At 35.3% G+C, this 12367-nt stretch overlaps 1 protein-coding gene across 10 annotated transcripts in view; it reads right to left on the bottom strand.

The window, feature by feature from the left end:
* POF1B (premature ovarian failure, 1B) overlaps positions 1–12367 on the bottom strand; it is a 76748-nt gene that overhangs the window by 18016 nt on the left and 46365 nt on the right. For all 10 annotated transcript variants that reach the window (XM_021080031.1, XM_021080030.1, XM_021080028.1 and 7 more), the window contains 3 exons: positions 11332–11462; positions 6056–6083; positions 4624–4698 (listed from right to left, as the gene is read on the bottom strand). In XM_021080031.1, coding sequence (XP_020935690.1) covers positions 4624–4698; positions 6056–6083; positions 11332–11462 — 234 coding nt within the window. The remainder of the gene's footprint in view (positions 1–4623; positions 4699–6055; positions 6084–11331; positions 11463–12367) is intronic.

The following is a 12367-nucleotide window of genomic DNA, read 5'->3' on the forward strand; positions in this document are numbered from 1 at the left end:
GTAGAACAGTAGAAAATACTCATTCTGAACATCAGAGAGAAAATAGATTGGAAAAAAATTGAACAGAGCCTCAGAGACCAATGGGAATATGACATATAGCTAACATTCATGTCATCAGAGATTTAAGGGAAAAAAGAAAGAAGATGTAGCTGAAAAAGATTTGAAGACATAATGGCTATAATCTTTCCCAAATTAACAAAAACAAAAACAAAAAACCATAAACATATAACTTCAAGAAGTTCAGAAAATCCCAAAGAGGATAAACCCAAAGAAATCCATGCCAGGTCATATCAGTCAAACTTCTTAAAACTGAAGATAAATTTACAATATTAAAAGCACCAAGAGAAACTTTTAACTGTTGGGAATAGCAATTCAAATAATAGCTGGTTTGTCATGAGAAACCAAAGAGGCCAGAAGGAAGTGGCACACCATTTTTTTTCCTTTCCTTTTTTTCTTTTTAGGGCTGCAGATGTGGCATATGGAAGTTCCCAGGCTAGGGGTCAAATCGGAGCTACAGCTGCCGGTCTATACCACAGCCACAGCACTGCAGGATCCGAGCAGCATCTGCAACTTACACCACAGCTCACGGCAATGCCAGATCCTTAACCCACTGAGCGAGGCCAGTGATTGAACCCACATCCTCATGGATACTAGTTGGGTTCACTTCCACTGAGCCACAACAGGAACTCCCTGTGGCACACCATTTTTAAATGCTGAAATAAATGTCAACAGCAAATTCTGTATCCAATGAAAAAAATCTTTAAGAATGAAGGGTACTGGGTCACTTTGGTGTACAGCAGAAATTGACAGAAAACTGTAAATCGACTATAATAGAAAAAATAAAAATCTTTAAAAAAAAGAAAAAAGAAGAATGAAGGGGAAATAATATTTTCAGATGAAAAAAATGAAAAGAGGAGTTCCCGTCGTGGCGCAGTGGTTAACGAATCCGACTAGGAACCATGAGGTTGCGGGTTCGGTCCCTGCCCTTGCTCAGTGGGTTCACGATCCGGCGTTGCCGTGAGCTGTGGTGTAGGTTGCAGACGTGGCTCGGATCCCGCGTTGCTGTGGCTCTGGCGTAGGCTGGTGGCTACAGCTCCGATTCAACCCCTAGCCTGGGAATCTCCATATGCTGCGGGAGTGGCCCAAGAAATAGCAACAACAAAAAGACAAAAAAAAAAAAAAAAAAAAAAGAAAAGAATTTTTCACTGGCAGACCTACCCTAAAAGAAAGTTGCTAAGGAAGTTCTGTGAAGAGAAAGAAAATGATATAAGGAGGAATTTTGAATATCAAGAAAGAAAAAGTAACATGGTAAGCAAAAATATGGATTAATAGAGTAGGTTTTCCTTCTCTTACATTTTCTAAATTATATTTCATGATTAAAGAAAAAATTATAATACTGATGTGTCTCTAATATTTTAGACATTATAAATGTGGAGGCTAAGAGAAATAAAGGAAGCAAAGTTTTCTAGAGTTCACTGAAATTGATAAAATGTTGACATCAATATACTGGAATAAGTTGTGGATATATAATGTAATACTTAGAAGAAACCACTAAAAAAGGTATACTAAGTGCTATACTCAAAAGGACTAGAGAGAAATCAAAATGGAATTCTAAAACATGTTCAAGTAATCTATAGGAAGCAAAACAAAGAGAACAGAGAAAGAAAAAACAGAGAGAGTGAACAGAAAACAAAAGAAAAAAATAGCATATCTTCTCTCAGCAACTGATAAAACTACTTGGCAAAAAATGACCAAAAATATCACATAAGAATTCAACAGCACCATCAACCAAGAGATCTAATCAACATTTATAGAATACTTCATTCAAAAATAGATATTCCTTTCATGTTCCCATGGAATATATATCAAAATAGACCATATCCTTGACTATAAAACAAAACAATTTCAAAAAAAAAAAATGATCTCAGGAGTTCGCTTGTTGCATACCTGCTTAAGGATCCAGCATTGTCACTGAAGCAACTCTGGTTGCTGCTGTGGCATGGGTTCAATCCCTGGCCAGGGAATTTCCACATTCCACAGGTGTGACCAAAAAGAAAAAAAAAAAGATCTCATATGGAGTATATTTTCTGACCATAGCAGAATCAAATTAGAGATGAATAGCAGAAAGACAATGGGAAAGTCTCTAAACACTTGGAAACTAAATAATACATTTTTAAATAATCCACCAGTCTAAGCAGAAATCTAAAGGGAGATTTTAAAAAATACATAAAACTAAAAATAAAAAATAAAATGAAAATACATAACTTGTGAGACACAACTAAAGCCATGCTGAGAGGATATTTATAGCCCTAAAAGCTTACATTAGAAAATAGGAAAGGTCTGAAATCAACCCTCTAACTACCTATGTCAAGAAACTAGGAAAAGAAGAGCAAATTAAACCAAAGCAAGCAAAGGAAAGAAATAATACAGACAAGAGGAAAAAAATAATACAGACAAGAGGAAATAATACAGACAAGAGGAAAAAAAAAATCAATGGAAGTGTAAACAGGAAAGCAATAAAGATCAATAAAACTAAACTATAGTCCTTGAAAAAAAATCAATAAAATTGATAAACCTCCAATAAGACTGATAAAAAAAGAGAAAACACAAATCACTAGTATTAGGAATTAAATAGGAGATAGTAATACAGATCCTGCAGATGTCAAAAGGATAATAAAGGGAGTTCCCGTCGTGGCACAGTGGTTAACGAATCCAACTAGGAACCATGAGGTTGCGGGTTCAATCCCTGCCCTTGCTCAGTGGGTTAACGATCCAGCGTTGCCGTGAGCTGCGGTGTAGGTCGCAGGCGCAGCTCGGATCCCAAATCGCTGTGGCTCTGGCATAGGCTGGCATCTACAACTCCGATTAGACCCTTAGCCTGGGAACCTCCATATGCCGCGGGAGCGACCCAAGAAATGGCAAAAAGACAAAAAAAAAAAAAAGAAAAAAAAGAAAGAAAAGAAAAAAAAGGATAATAAGGGAATACTATGAATAATTGTACACATACACATTCAACAAGTTAGATGAAATGGATTCCCTCCTTGAAAAACACAGGCTACCACAATTCATCCAGTGTGAAACAGGTCATTTGACTAGACCTATAACTACTAAGGAATTAAATTTAGAATTTTTTAAAACTACTGAAAAATAAATATCCATGCCCAGATATTTTCACTGAAATGATTATAGCAAATGATAAAGAAGAGTTAATATCATATCTATACAGTTTATTCCAGAAAATAGAAAAGGAAGAAACATTTCTCAGTTCATTCTATGAAGCTAGATTATCCTGAAGCCAAAACCAAAGAGAATATAAGGAAAGAAAACTACAGACCAATGTTCCTCAGGAAGTTTGATGCAAATATTCTGAGTTTTTCTGAAGAAATAGGCCATGAATGCACTTTGGATGGACATCCCATCCCCAGAAATAAAATCTAGTATGTCTCCAAAATTCATGTTCTGCAGAACATATGTGTTTCCCACACCACTGTCTCTTTATAATACAGACTGTGTGCCATTAAAAATATTTCATTTAAGCTTCACAGATAATGCCAGGTCCAATATGTGGATGATCCACAAAGATTTCAGACCAAATATCAAACTTAGAAATCTGCCTCACTAGACAAAGCTAGATTATCTTTAGAATCCTTTACTGCAAACACGTGTATTCTTTTTTTAACTCAACGAATTTTATTATACTTATAGTTGTACAACTACCATCAAACCCAGTTTTACAACATTCCCATCCCAAAGCCTTGGCTCATCCCTCCCCTCACAACATTTCTTTGGTAACCATAAGTTTTTCGAAGTCTGTGAGTCAGTTTTTGTTCGGCAAAGAAGTTCATTGTATCCTGTATTCTCCTTTTTAGCAGTAATTCCTTAGCACCTACCTTGATCTGTCTCTTCCCTCATTGTAGGAGAATTTACTAGCCTTCCACAATTCAGGAAAATCAAGGCACTGGCGTTTCCATCGCTCACTGCCAGTGGTGGGGGGGGAGGTATAGAAAGTAGAATGGAGAAGAAGAGGCAAAGCCTATAAATTAAGAGTAAAGTTGTGCTACAGCAATGAGGAGAGAATAAGGGTATTCCACAGCTGGAAACAATACATCTATAAAGATTTCCTGAATGCTAGTCATTCAATACTAATGTTTGATAGTCTGACCAAACAATAATGTAACTCTTTTTTTTTTTTGTCTTTTTTTTGTCTGTTGTTGTTGTTGATGTTGTTGTTGCTGTTGTTGCTATTTCTTGGGCCGCTCCCGCGGCATATGGAGGTTCCCAGGCTAGGGGTCGAATCGGAGCTGTAGCCACCGGCCTACGCCAGAGCCACAGCAACGCTGGATCCGAGCCGCGTCTGCAACCTACACCACAGCTCACGGCAACGCCGGATCGTGAACCCACTGAGCAAGGGCAGGGACCGAACCCGCAACCTCATGGTTCCTAGTCGGATTCGTTAACCACTGCGCCACGACGGGAACTCCGTAACTCTTGTTTAATCAAAGTATAATCAACTCTTGTGAAAAAGAATTTTAATTTGGAACTTTCTGTTTTTAATTAAAGGAAACATCTTCGGCTAGCGGTTTGTTAGTGTTGAATTCACAGCCGCTCTTGTCCCCATCTCACCTGCAGAATATAGCGAATTTGCTGTTTTGTAAATTCTGACAATCCTTTTGGAATCAACAATTCAATGTCTTCCGACTGTAAGAAAAGAGAGGTGTATCCATTAACAGATATACATTAGTGTTTTAATTGTGGGTCAGCAGTCCGCAGACTTTTGTGCAGAGGGATGTATTTTAGGGACAGAAGATTATTTCACTTTTTGGGTAATAATTGCTATAAACTTTACTTCTAATCTTATCAGTTCTTACTTTTAAAAAACTGATTATACTACATACACCCTGGAAATAACCCTGAATTCTAGGAATTTTAGGGGAAAGTTGGGGACAACCAGATATTCCATTTCTATTTTTTTTTAATGGCCACACCTGCGGCATATGGAAGTTCCTAGGGAAGGGATTGAATCGAGTCACAGCTGCAACAGCTGTGGCAACACCAGATCCTTTAACCCACTTCTCCAGGCCAGGGATTGAACCCATATTTCCACAGCAACCCGAGCCACTGCAGTTGGATTCTTAACCCACTGTGCCACAGTGGGAAATCATCCATTTCTATTTTTAAAAAGAGCAGTTTAAAAACAACAGGGTGGTCTCTTATGTCCCATTAACAGTTTATTTCAGTGTATCTTTCAACAACTCAAAGTTTGTTTGGTGGTAGATATGACATTTTAGAGGCTGACTTTTTAATAATGGAAATTTAGGGAAATAAAAAAATAAGGGTTTATTAAGAATTTACATGCAGCAGTGGTGACTTTTGAAAGATTATGATGTTGGCACCACAACACTGAGAAACTTCAACAAATTTTAAGTGAAAAGCTGAATTGAAGTCAATACTTCATGAAGGCAATTGAGGGCTTACTGAAGTACTGTAATGAATGCAGTATAACAATACATTGGAAATAAAGATGAAAATAAACATAAAAGAGGCCATTGTGCTTTTTATTACATTAAAATCAGTTCTTTCTCTATTTGATGACCTATCCATTAAAAGTAATTATTAAACAAAATGTGCATATATAATAGAATTAATACTTGAAAAAAATTTACTTCAAGTTGCTGGCTATTGGGCATGGGATATACAAGATTATGAAAAACATGAAAAATAAATTTGCTATTTATTTGGTTAATGTTGATTTCAGTTTTCTAAAACAATGAACTTTTAAATGTTCTGATAAGCAAAGACAAATTAAATCATAAGGTGACAGCTGAGAAAACATTTTTTGTGTAAATAATTATTATTTTACAATTATCATTTTTATAGCCATTACAAAGATATAAATGGTTATATCACTTTAAAGGCAAAAGAATCATTGTTTCTTCCACTGATATGTTTCCAGTCTAATAAAGATACCAAACTAAAACAATATTATTATTAGTGGAAATATCAAAATTTGCTTTGTTATCACCTCTATTTGTTTTTTAACTCTTTTTGCACTTACCTCATTTGTAGACTCAAAGTCCTGTTTGCTGCAAGAATGAAAAAAAAAAGACAATAGGAAAATTTATACATAGATCATATATAAGTAAATGCCAGTATTGTAATTATTTTCTCTTACTTTTTGATCTATCATAACAGCACCAATTCAATTTATAAACCAAATGAAAATTTTATTTATTTATTTATTTTGTTTTTTTTTCTTTTGTTTCCAGGCTAGGGGTCAAATCGGAGCTACAGCTGCCAGCCTACGCCACAGCTGCAGCCACATCAGATCTGAGTCGTGTCTGCAACCTACACCACAGCTCACAGCAACGCCAGATCCTTAACCCACTGAGCGAGGCCAGGGATTGAACCCGCAACCTCATGGTTCCTAGTCAGATTAGTTTCCACTTTGCCACAATGGGAATACCCAAATGAAAATTTTAAAGCTAACTAAAATGGTACTTTGTAAAAAAAATAAAGATAATTTTCCTGGAACTAGCTAATTATTTAAAATGAACAATATCCAAATAAATCAATAGAACATGCAGAATTAGTGCCATCCATTAACACCAGTCTGTTTGCGGCTAGATGTAAATGCCGTCAGAGTTTGACAATAAGTACTACCTGAGTGAATAAGTAACAATAGTTGTTCTCTATTTCCACTCTTTTTTTTTCCTCCATGTATTACTCCCTTTCAATGCTGATTACAGCTTCTCCCTACAGTGTCTTTAGTTATTCGTACCTTTTTTTATCAAAATCAAAATTTGCAAGATAAGACTAATTCATTCAATCTACACTACAGTATAGATGACAGTGACAAAGCTTAAAGGATATTCTAATGTTTACATAGGGCCATGGCCTTAAGCAACATGATCAAAATTCTAGTGAAATAATAGAATTTCCAGTGTCAAGACGTCCATGAGGCCCTTTGTGAAGCCATCTTAGGTAGACAAATGCTGCAAGAGAATTATTAGTGGTTTTATCAGCCTGACACTTGCTCCTTTGGAGAATAGTGAAAGCTGGGAAGGATACAGTTCTAGTGTTGTCAGTGGCAACAGGCCTTTATTTTTGCCTACTTGTTCCCTCTGCACTTAGTAGAAAAATTGGGCCCCGAATACATTTGATGAACATACTTCTAAAAAAACAGTACACATGTTCCGACAGCAAGACAGAGTATTTTAAAGTAAGACAACCTCAGGATATCATAGATGTGTAATTGCCATGTCTTCAACCAAAACAAAAAAGTATTTTAGAGATAATAAACTGGTACACTAGCTCCTACCTTTATCTTCTAAGCAAATGCCTATGAGCTAATATATTGCTTATGTTGATAATCACTGTGCAAAACCTCTTGCATGCATTTATAAAAATATACAAGCTAATGTGGAGAATAAGGACTGAAGATTTCATTTCCTGGGGGCATGACTGCATATGTGCAATCGCCTGTATGATGTATGTGGTATTTCCTGTATTGCCCAAAATAGAAATTGTGGGGAGGCCCTAGAGAAAAAAATATATCTTCTACTATTTTAATGTGTTACTAAATGAACTGAATGTATATATTGGAAGCTAAAACAAGGTAAAAATATGAATCATAGTGCAATTATAGTAATCCTACATTACTGTTAACTGAAATTATCACAGTAGTAATAGACCTTTTAAAGTGTTTAAAATCTTAATTCCAATGCCAATCAAGTACATGTATTGCTAGTCATTTATTTCTTTCTACAAACAAGAAAACAAAACAAAGAAACAAAACAAGGAAAAATCAACAGCACTTGATACTGGAATTTACAATGTAACCGAAATGGTTTCATAGGACAAACTCCCTTAATTCTGATCCTCCAGCCCACTTACTGCTGAATTGCAATTTAGAAAGAGAAGACAAGTGGACGCAAAAGAGGAAGGAGAGAGAGGCAACAAAGAAAACAGAATGGAGATGTGGAAAGGTCAGTGTGGATTACATCTTTATTCAGCACAAGGGGGTGGTGGCTAGAATTACAGCAGCAGAGGAAAAAAAAAGACTGATACTCACTATATGCAATCTCACCTCCTAGGAAGGAAGAAATAGGGAGGAAAAATGATAAAAGAAAGGAGGAAGAGAGGGAAGGAATGAAGAGAAAGAAATTGACAACCTTCTGTCAAACAGAAACTATTAGCACCAAAATTTTATGAGAACCTCTCCATTCTGGAGTGTTTACCAACGTGGAGGCACTAAATTTCTGTTTTCTTTTTTTGGTATTTTTAGTTACTCTTGAAATTAAATTCAATGCTTTGCAGTGCTTAAAAAAAAAGAAAAGGAAAGAAAAAGAAAAAAAGAGTTCCTGGCATGGCTCAGTGGTTAACGAATCTGACTAGGAATCATGAGGTTGTGGGTTCCATCCCTGGCCTTGCTCAGTGGGTTAAGGATCTGGCATTGCTGTGAGCTGTGGTGTAGGTCGCAGATGTGGCTGGGATCCCACATTGCAGTGGCTGTGGCCTAGGCCAGCAGCTACAGCTCCAATTAGACCCCTAGCCTGGGAAACTCCATATGCTGTGGGTGCGACCCTAGAAAAGACAAAAAAAAAAAAAAAAAAAAAAAAAAAAAAGCTTTGCCATGCTTAATTACACATTTAGGTCATCCATATATATTCATCAAAACTCTCAATGAGAGGAAGTTATTTCAAAACCGCAGGTTACACCTTTACCTGGATGATCATTATACAATAATTTCACTTCCCTTGCTCAGTTACTTTGTCTACTTCTAAATAATGTGAGATTGATAAATTTAGAATATATTTAGCTCTCATTCTGTAAACCTTTATTAAGTAGCAATTTTGTCAAGGCCATGTGCTCTGAACTGGTTTTGGAAATACAAACACAAATATTATCTTGCCCTGTAAGTCGCACAAACATAATTGATCCAGGGCAAAATTTGAGCAATGTTAAAATTGGTCAAAATTCTGAAACCTTTTCAAGTTCGATGATTCAAAATTGATAAGTTTTAAAATTTGTCTGCAATATGTTAAATTTAGAGATAAATATCTAGTATGAAAGGTTAAGTGATTTATTTACCTAAGGAAAAAAAGTTTTCCCATAGGTTCTAGTCCCAGAATTTGCTACTTTCGTGGCCTTAGGTCAGTGGTATCAGAATCTTCTGAAAAGTTTGTTGCTTGGCCCTACCCAGAGTTTTTGATCCTTTAGATCAATTTCCAACTTCTCACATGATGCTCCTGCTGCTTGTAAGTACATGTCTTAAATAAATTATTTACTGCTTATAATAAATCAATGAAGTAAGCATTGTTATTATAATCCCTATTTTACAGATGAAGAAACTGAAGTACAAGAGGTTAAAAAGTTAAACAAGTTGCCTGATGGTACACATCCAATGTGTAACAAAAGTGGGGACATGAACCCAGTATATGAACTCTGGATTTACAATCAGGGTACCTAAGACTATGCCTCTATATGCTCTTGATTTTACAATGTGATACTTTGACAGAAATATTCACAGAGTATGATTAATGCATAGAAGAGGAACACCTAGACCACAGTGAATAACTAGAGAAAGCTTTGCAGAAAAGCTAGTTGTGGTTTATAGGTATAAGGATACGTAAAAATGTTTGAATCCATCTCAAGCGCTTAGCAGCTGTGTGATCTTAATAATTTATTCTCTTTGGGTGTCCATTTGAAACTTTCTATAGTTACTGCGTGAATTAGATAATATTAAAAAAAACACTTGGCCCAGTGTCTGGCATATTGTGGACACTCAATAAATAATAAACTACTCAGAATGAGGGGAAAGATTTTAAGGTGGTGACCTTATGCAAACGAATGTATGTGTGAAATAGTTGTTTAGGTAATGAGAGAGGATGTTGATTTGTAGAAAACAGTGATTAAATCCTAGCTGAAGATGGAAATGATGCATTAATTATAATTTCAGTTTAGGAGTTCTCTAGTGGTGCAGGGGGTTAAGGATCTGTTGGCACTGCAGTGGTTAGGGTCACTGCTGTAGCACAAGTTCTATTCCTGGTTCCCAGCCCAGGAACCTCCTCATACCAGGGGTCCAGCCAAAAAAAAAAAAAACTTCAGTTCAAATAAATGGCTGTGGGGCTGTACTTTTCTCTGTGTTCAACTGCATGAATGTAACATAGAAAAGGCATTCATTTATACAATCAACAAATATTTATTAAGCATCACACTAAGCACCAAGGAAACCAGCGTAAATAAAACTAATGGGGTAGTGCCTGATTTTAGGAGTAGTGGGTAATGAGTATTGGATGGAGAAAAAAAGAAAACAGCAGATAAATCTGTGAGCCAGACTAATCTAGAATCAACATTTTGCTAAGTGGGAAGGACAATAAAGAGGCAAAGCAGTTGAGGGTGATGGTAAGAGAATGGTTGCAATCATGAATAAGAAAGCAAGAAAAGTCAGGGAAGAGGGAGCTAAAAAACAAAGAATTGTAATAAGTGGAGAGAAAAGAGATAGAGAAGAGATTACAGATTTCTAAGAAGTAGAAGAATGTAGTTAGTGAAGTCTGAATTAGAAAAAAATTCTACTAACATTCCTTTATCCTCAAGATTTTTCTGAATTTATGGAGCTTTCCTAGACTTTGCCTGACAGATGACCACATATATGAAGTGACTATGTAGTAGAAGGCAATTTTTGGAGTATAACTGATGGAATTTATTTCATGACGTAACATGCTCTCATCTACACATGAACAGTTGACAAATTATTTATATATTTAAATATGTATATTATTATATAATATTGTATAATATACATATTTATATGATTTATATTTCTTATATTATATGTGATATATGATGTTAAAATAATATATAACATCGGTAATAGTATATAACCCTAAGTGTGTATTAACCTCTGGCCTTCATATATTGAACACATATCAGTGGAAGATAAAGAGTAGTGGGTTGGCCATGGGATTGTATCTTATATTATCAGTATAATATGTTGAAACAAGTCATAATATGCTGTGCATTTTCTGAGCTTCTTGTCCAAGAGGTTGCATTTGTCATCAAAGTATATTACAAAAGAAGGTCCATAGAAATCTTTACTGACCCCAAAATAGCCTGCATGATCTCTTTGATGATTTTCATAAAGTAAATCAAGTTTTAAAATAAGACATTTGCTCAGATCTGCTCATAGAGTTGCTCTGTTTCCCCACTGAAAGTACCTGAGTTTTGCTGTGAGCCTAAAATTGCTCTAAAAAATAGTCTATTACAAAATACCAGGGTATTGTAAAATGTTTGAAAGCTACAACATCAAGGCAAATGATATATTTACAGTACCTTCCTCCAATTCTCTGCAAATGTTCTAACAGGCAGTGATATAGATCCGTATTTTTACGGCTTAGATCAGCAAGCAACTCTCCAAAATACTTGGGGTCCAATATTTCAGGGCCATCATCCTGCATTATCACCTGAAGAAAACATAAATCACAATTAAAAATAATACTGTGTTTCAAGTTCACAGATATTTTGATGTGAAAGGAAAAAAAGTGAAGTAACCTATTAATACAAGTAACTTCACAAAGTCATAACATGAATCAACCCACTAAATTTTCTTTGCAGCTGTTATATACATTTTCCAATATGGGAGGAATTTAAAGGAAAAGCAACATTGCAATGGCATTTTCAATTTCATTTCACTCAAGTCTAAGTGACCTAATGAATGCAAAATTTGAGTAATTTATATAAAACTTCTTGAATATAGATGCTTAAATAAAAAGTAAAAGAAGTAAATCAAATTCTTTGAATTGCTCATCATCATATGGCTTATTCATCTGTCCCTTGTTCAAAAAGAAAATGTGAGTTATTTGAATCATGCTGAATATAGATGAATTTCATTTGGACTTGTATTTCTCAGTGACAATCAGCTTGATGAACTAGTATAGCTTAAAGTTAAATTAAATAAATCTTCTCAATTCAGTGTATTTTTATTATTTCTTGTTGAATTCCTTCCATTTATTATTTGGGCTGAATATCTAGTCAATCTGACATGGGAAAAAGTAGCTCGGAGTGAAATATGGAAAATTCATAGTCCTCAGAGACATTTGAAATCCTAAACACAAATTACTATGAATAGTGTCCTAAATAAGATTTTTTTTTATTCTCTCAGCACCTTCTCCCTACCCAAAAGAAATAAACAAACTTAAGAGTAAAGAATGAGTCATAGCATGATCCTATTTAAACACTCTACAGTTGTTCAGTAAGTACTCATTGAAATGATAGGTGACCTCAAATGCCAAATGAGACAACTGATTCTGAAAATATTTTTTTTACAAGTTTCTCTCTTAAAGTAGCTAGCCAAGAATAGTTAAGAAGG

The sequence above is a fragment of the Sus scrofa genome, chromosome X, assembly GCF_000003025.6.
Source record: "Sus scrofa isolate TJ Tabasco breed Duroc chromosome X, Sscrofa11.1, whole genome shotgun sequence".
Taxonomy (NCBI): Eukaryota; Metazoa; Chordata; class Mammalia; order Artiodactyla; family Suidae; genus Sus; species Sus scrofa.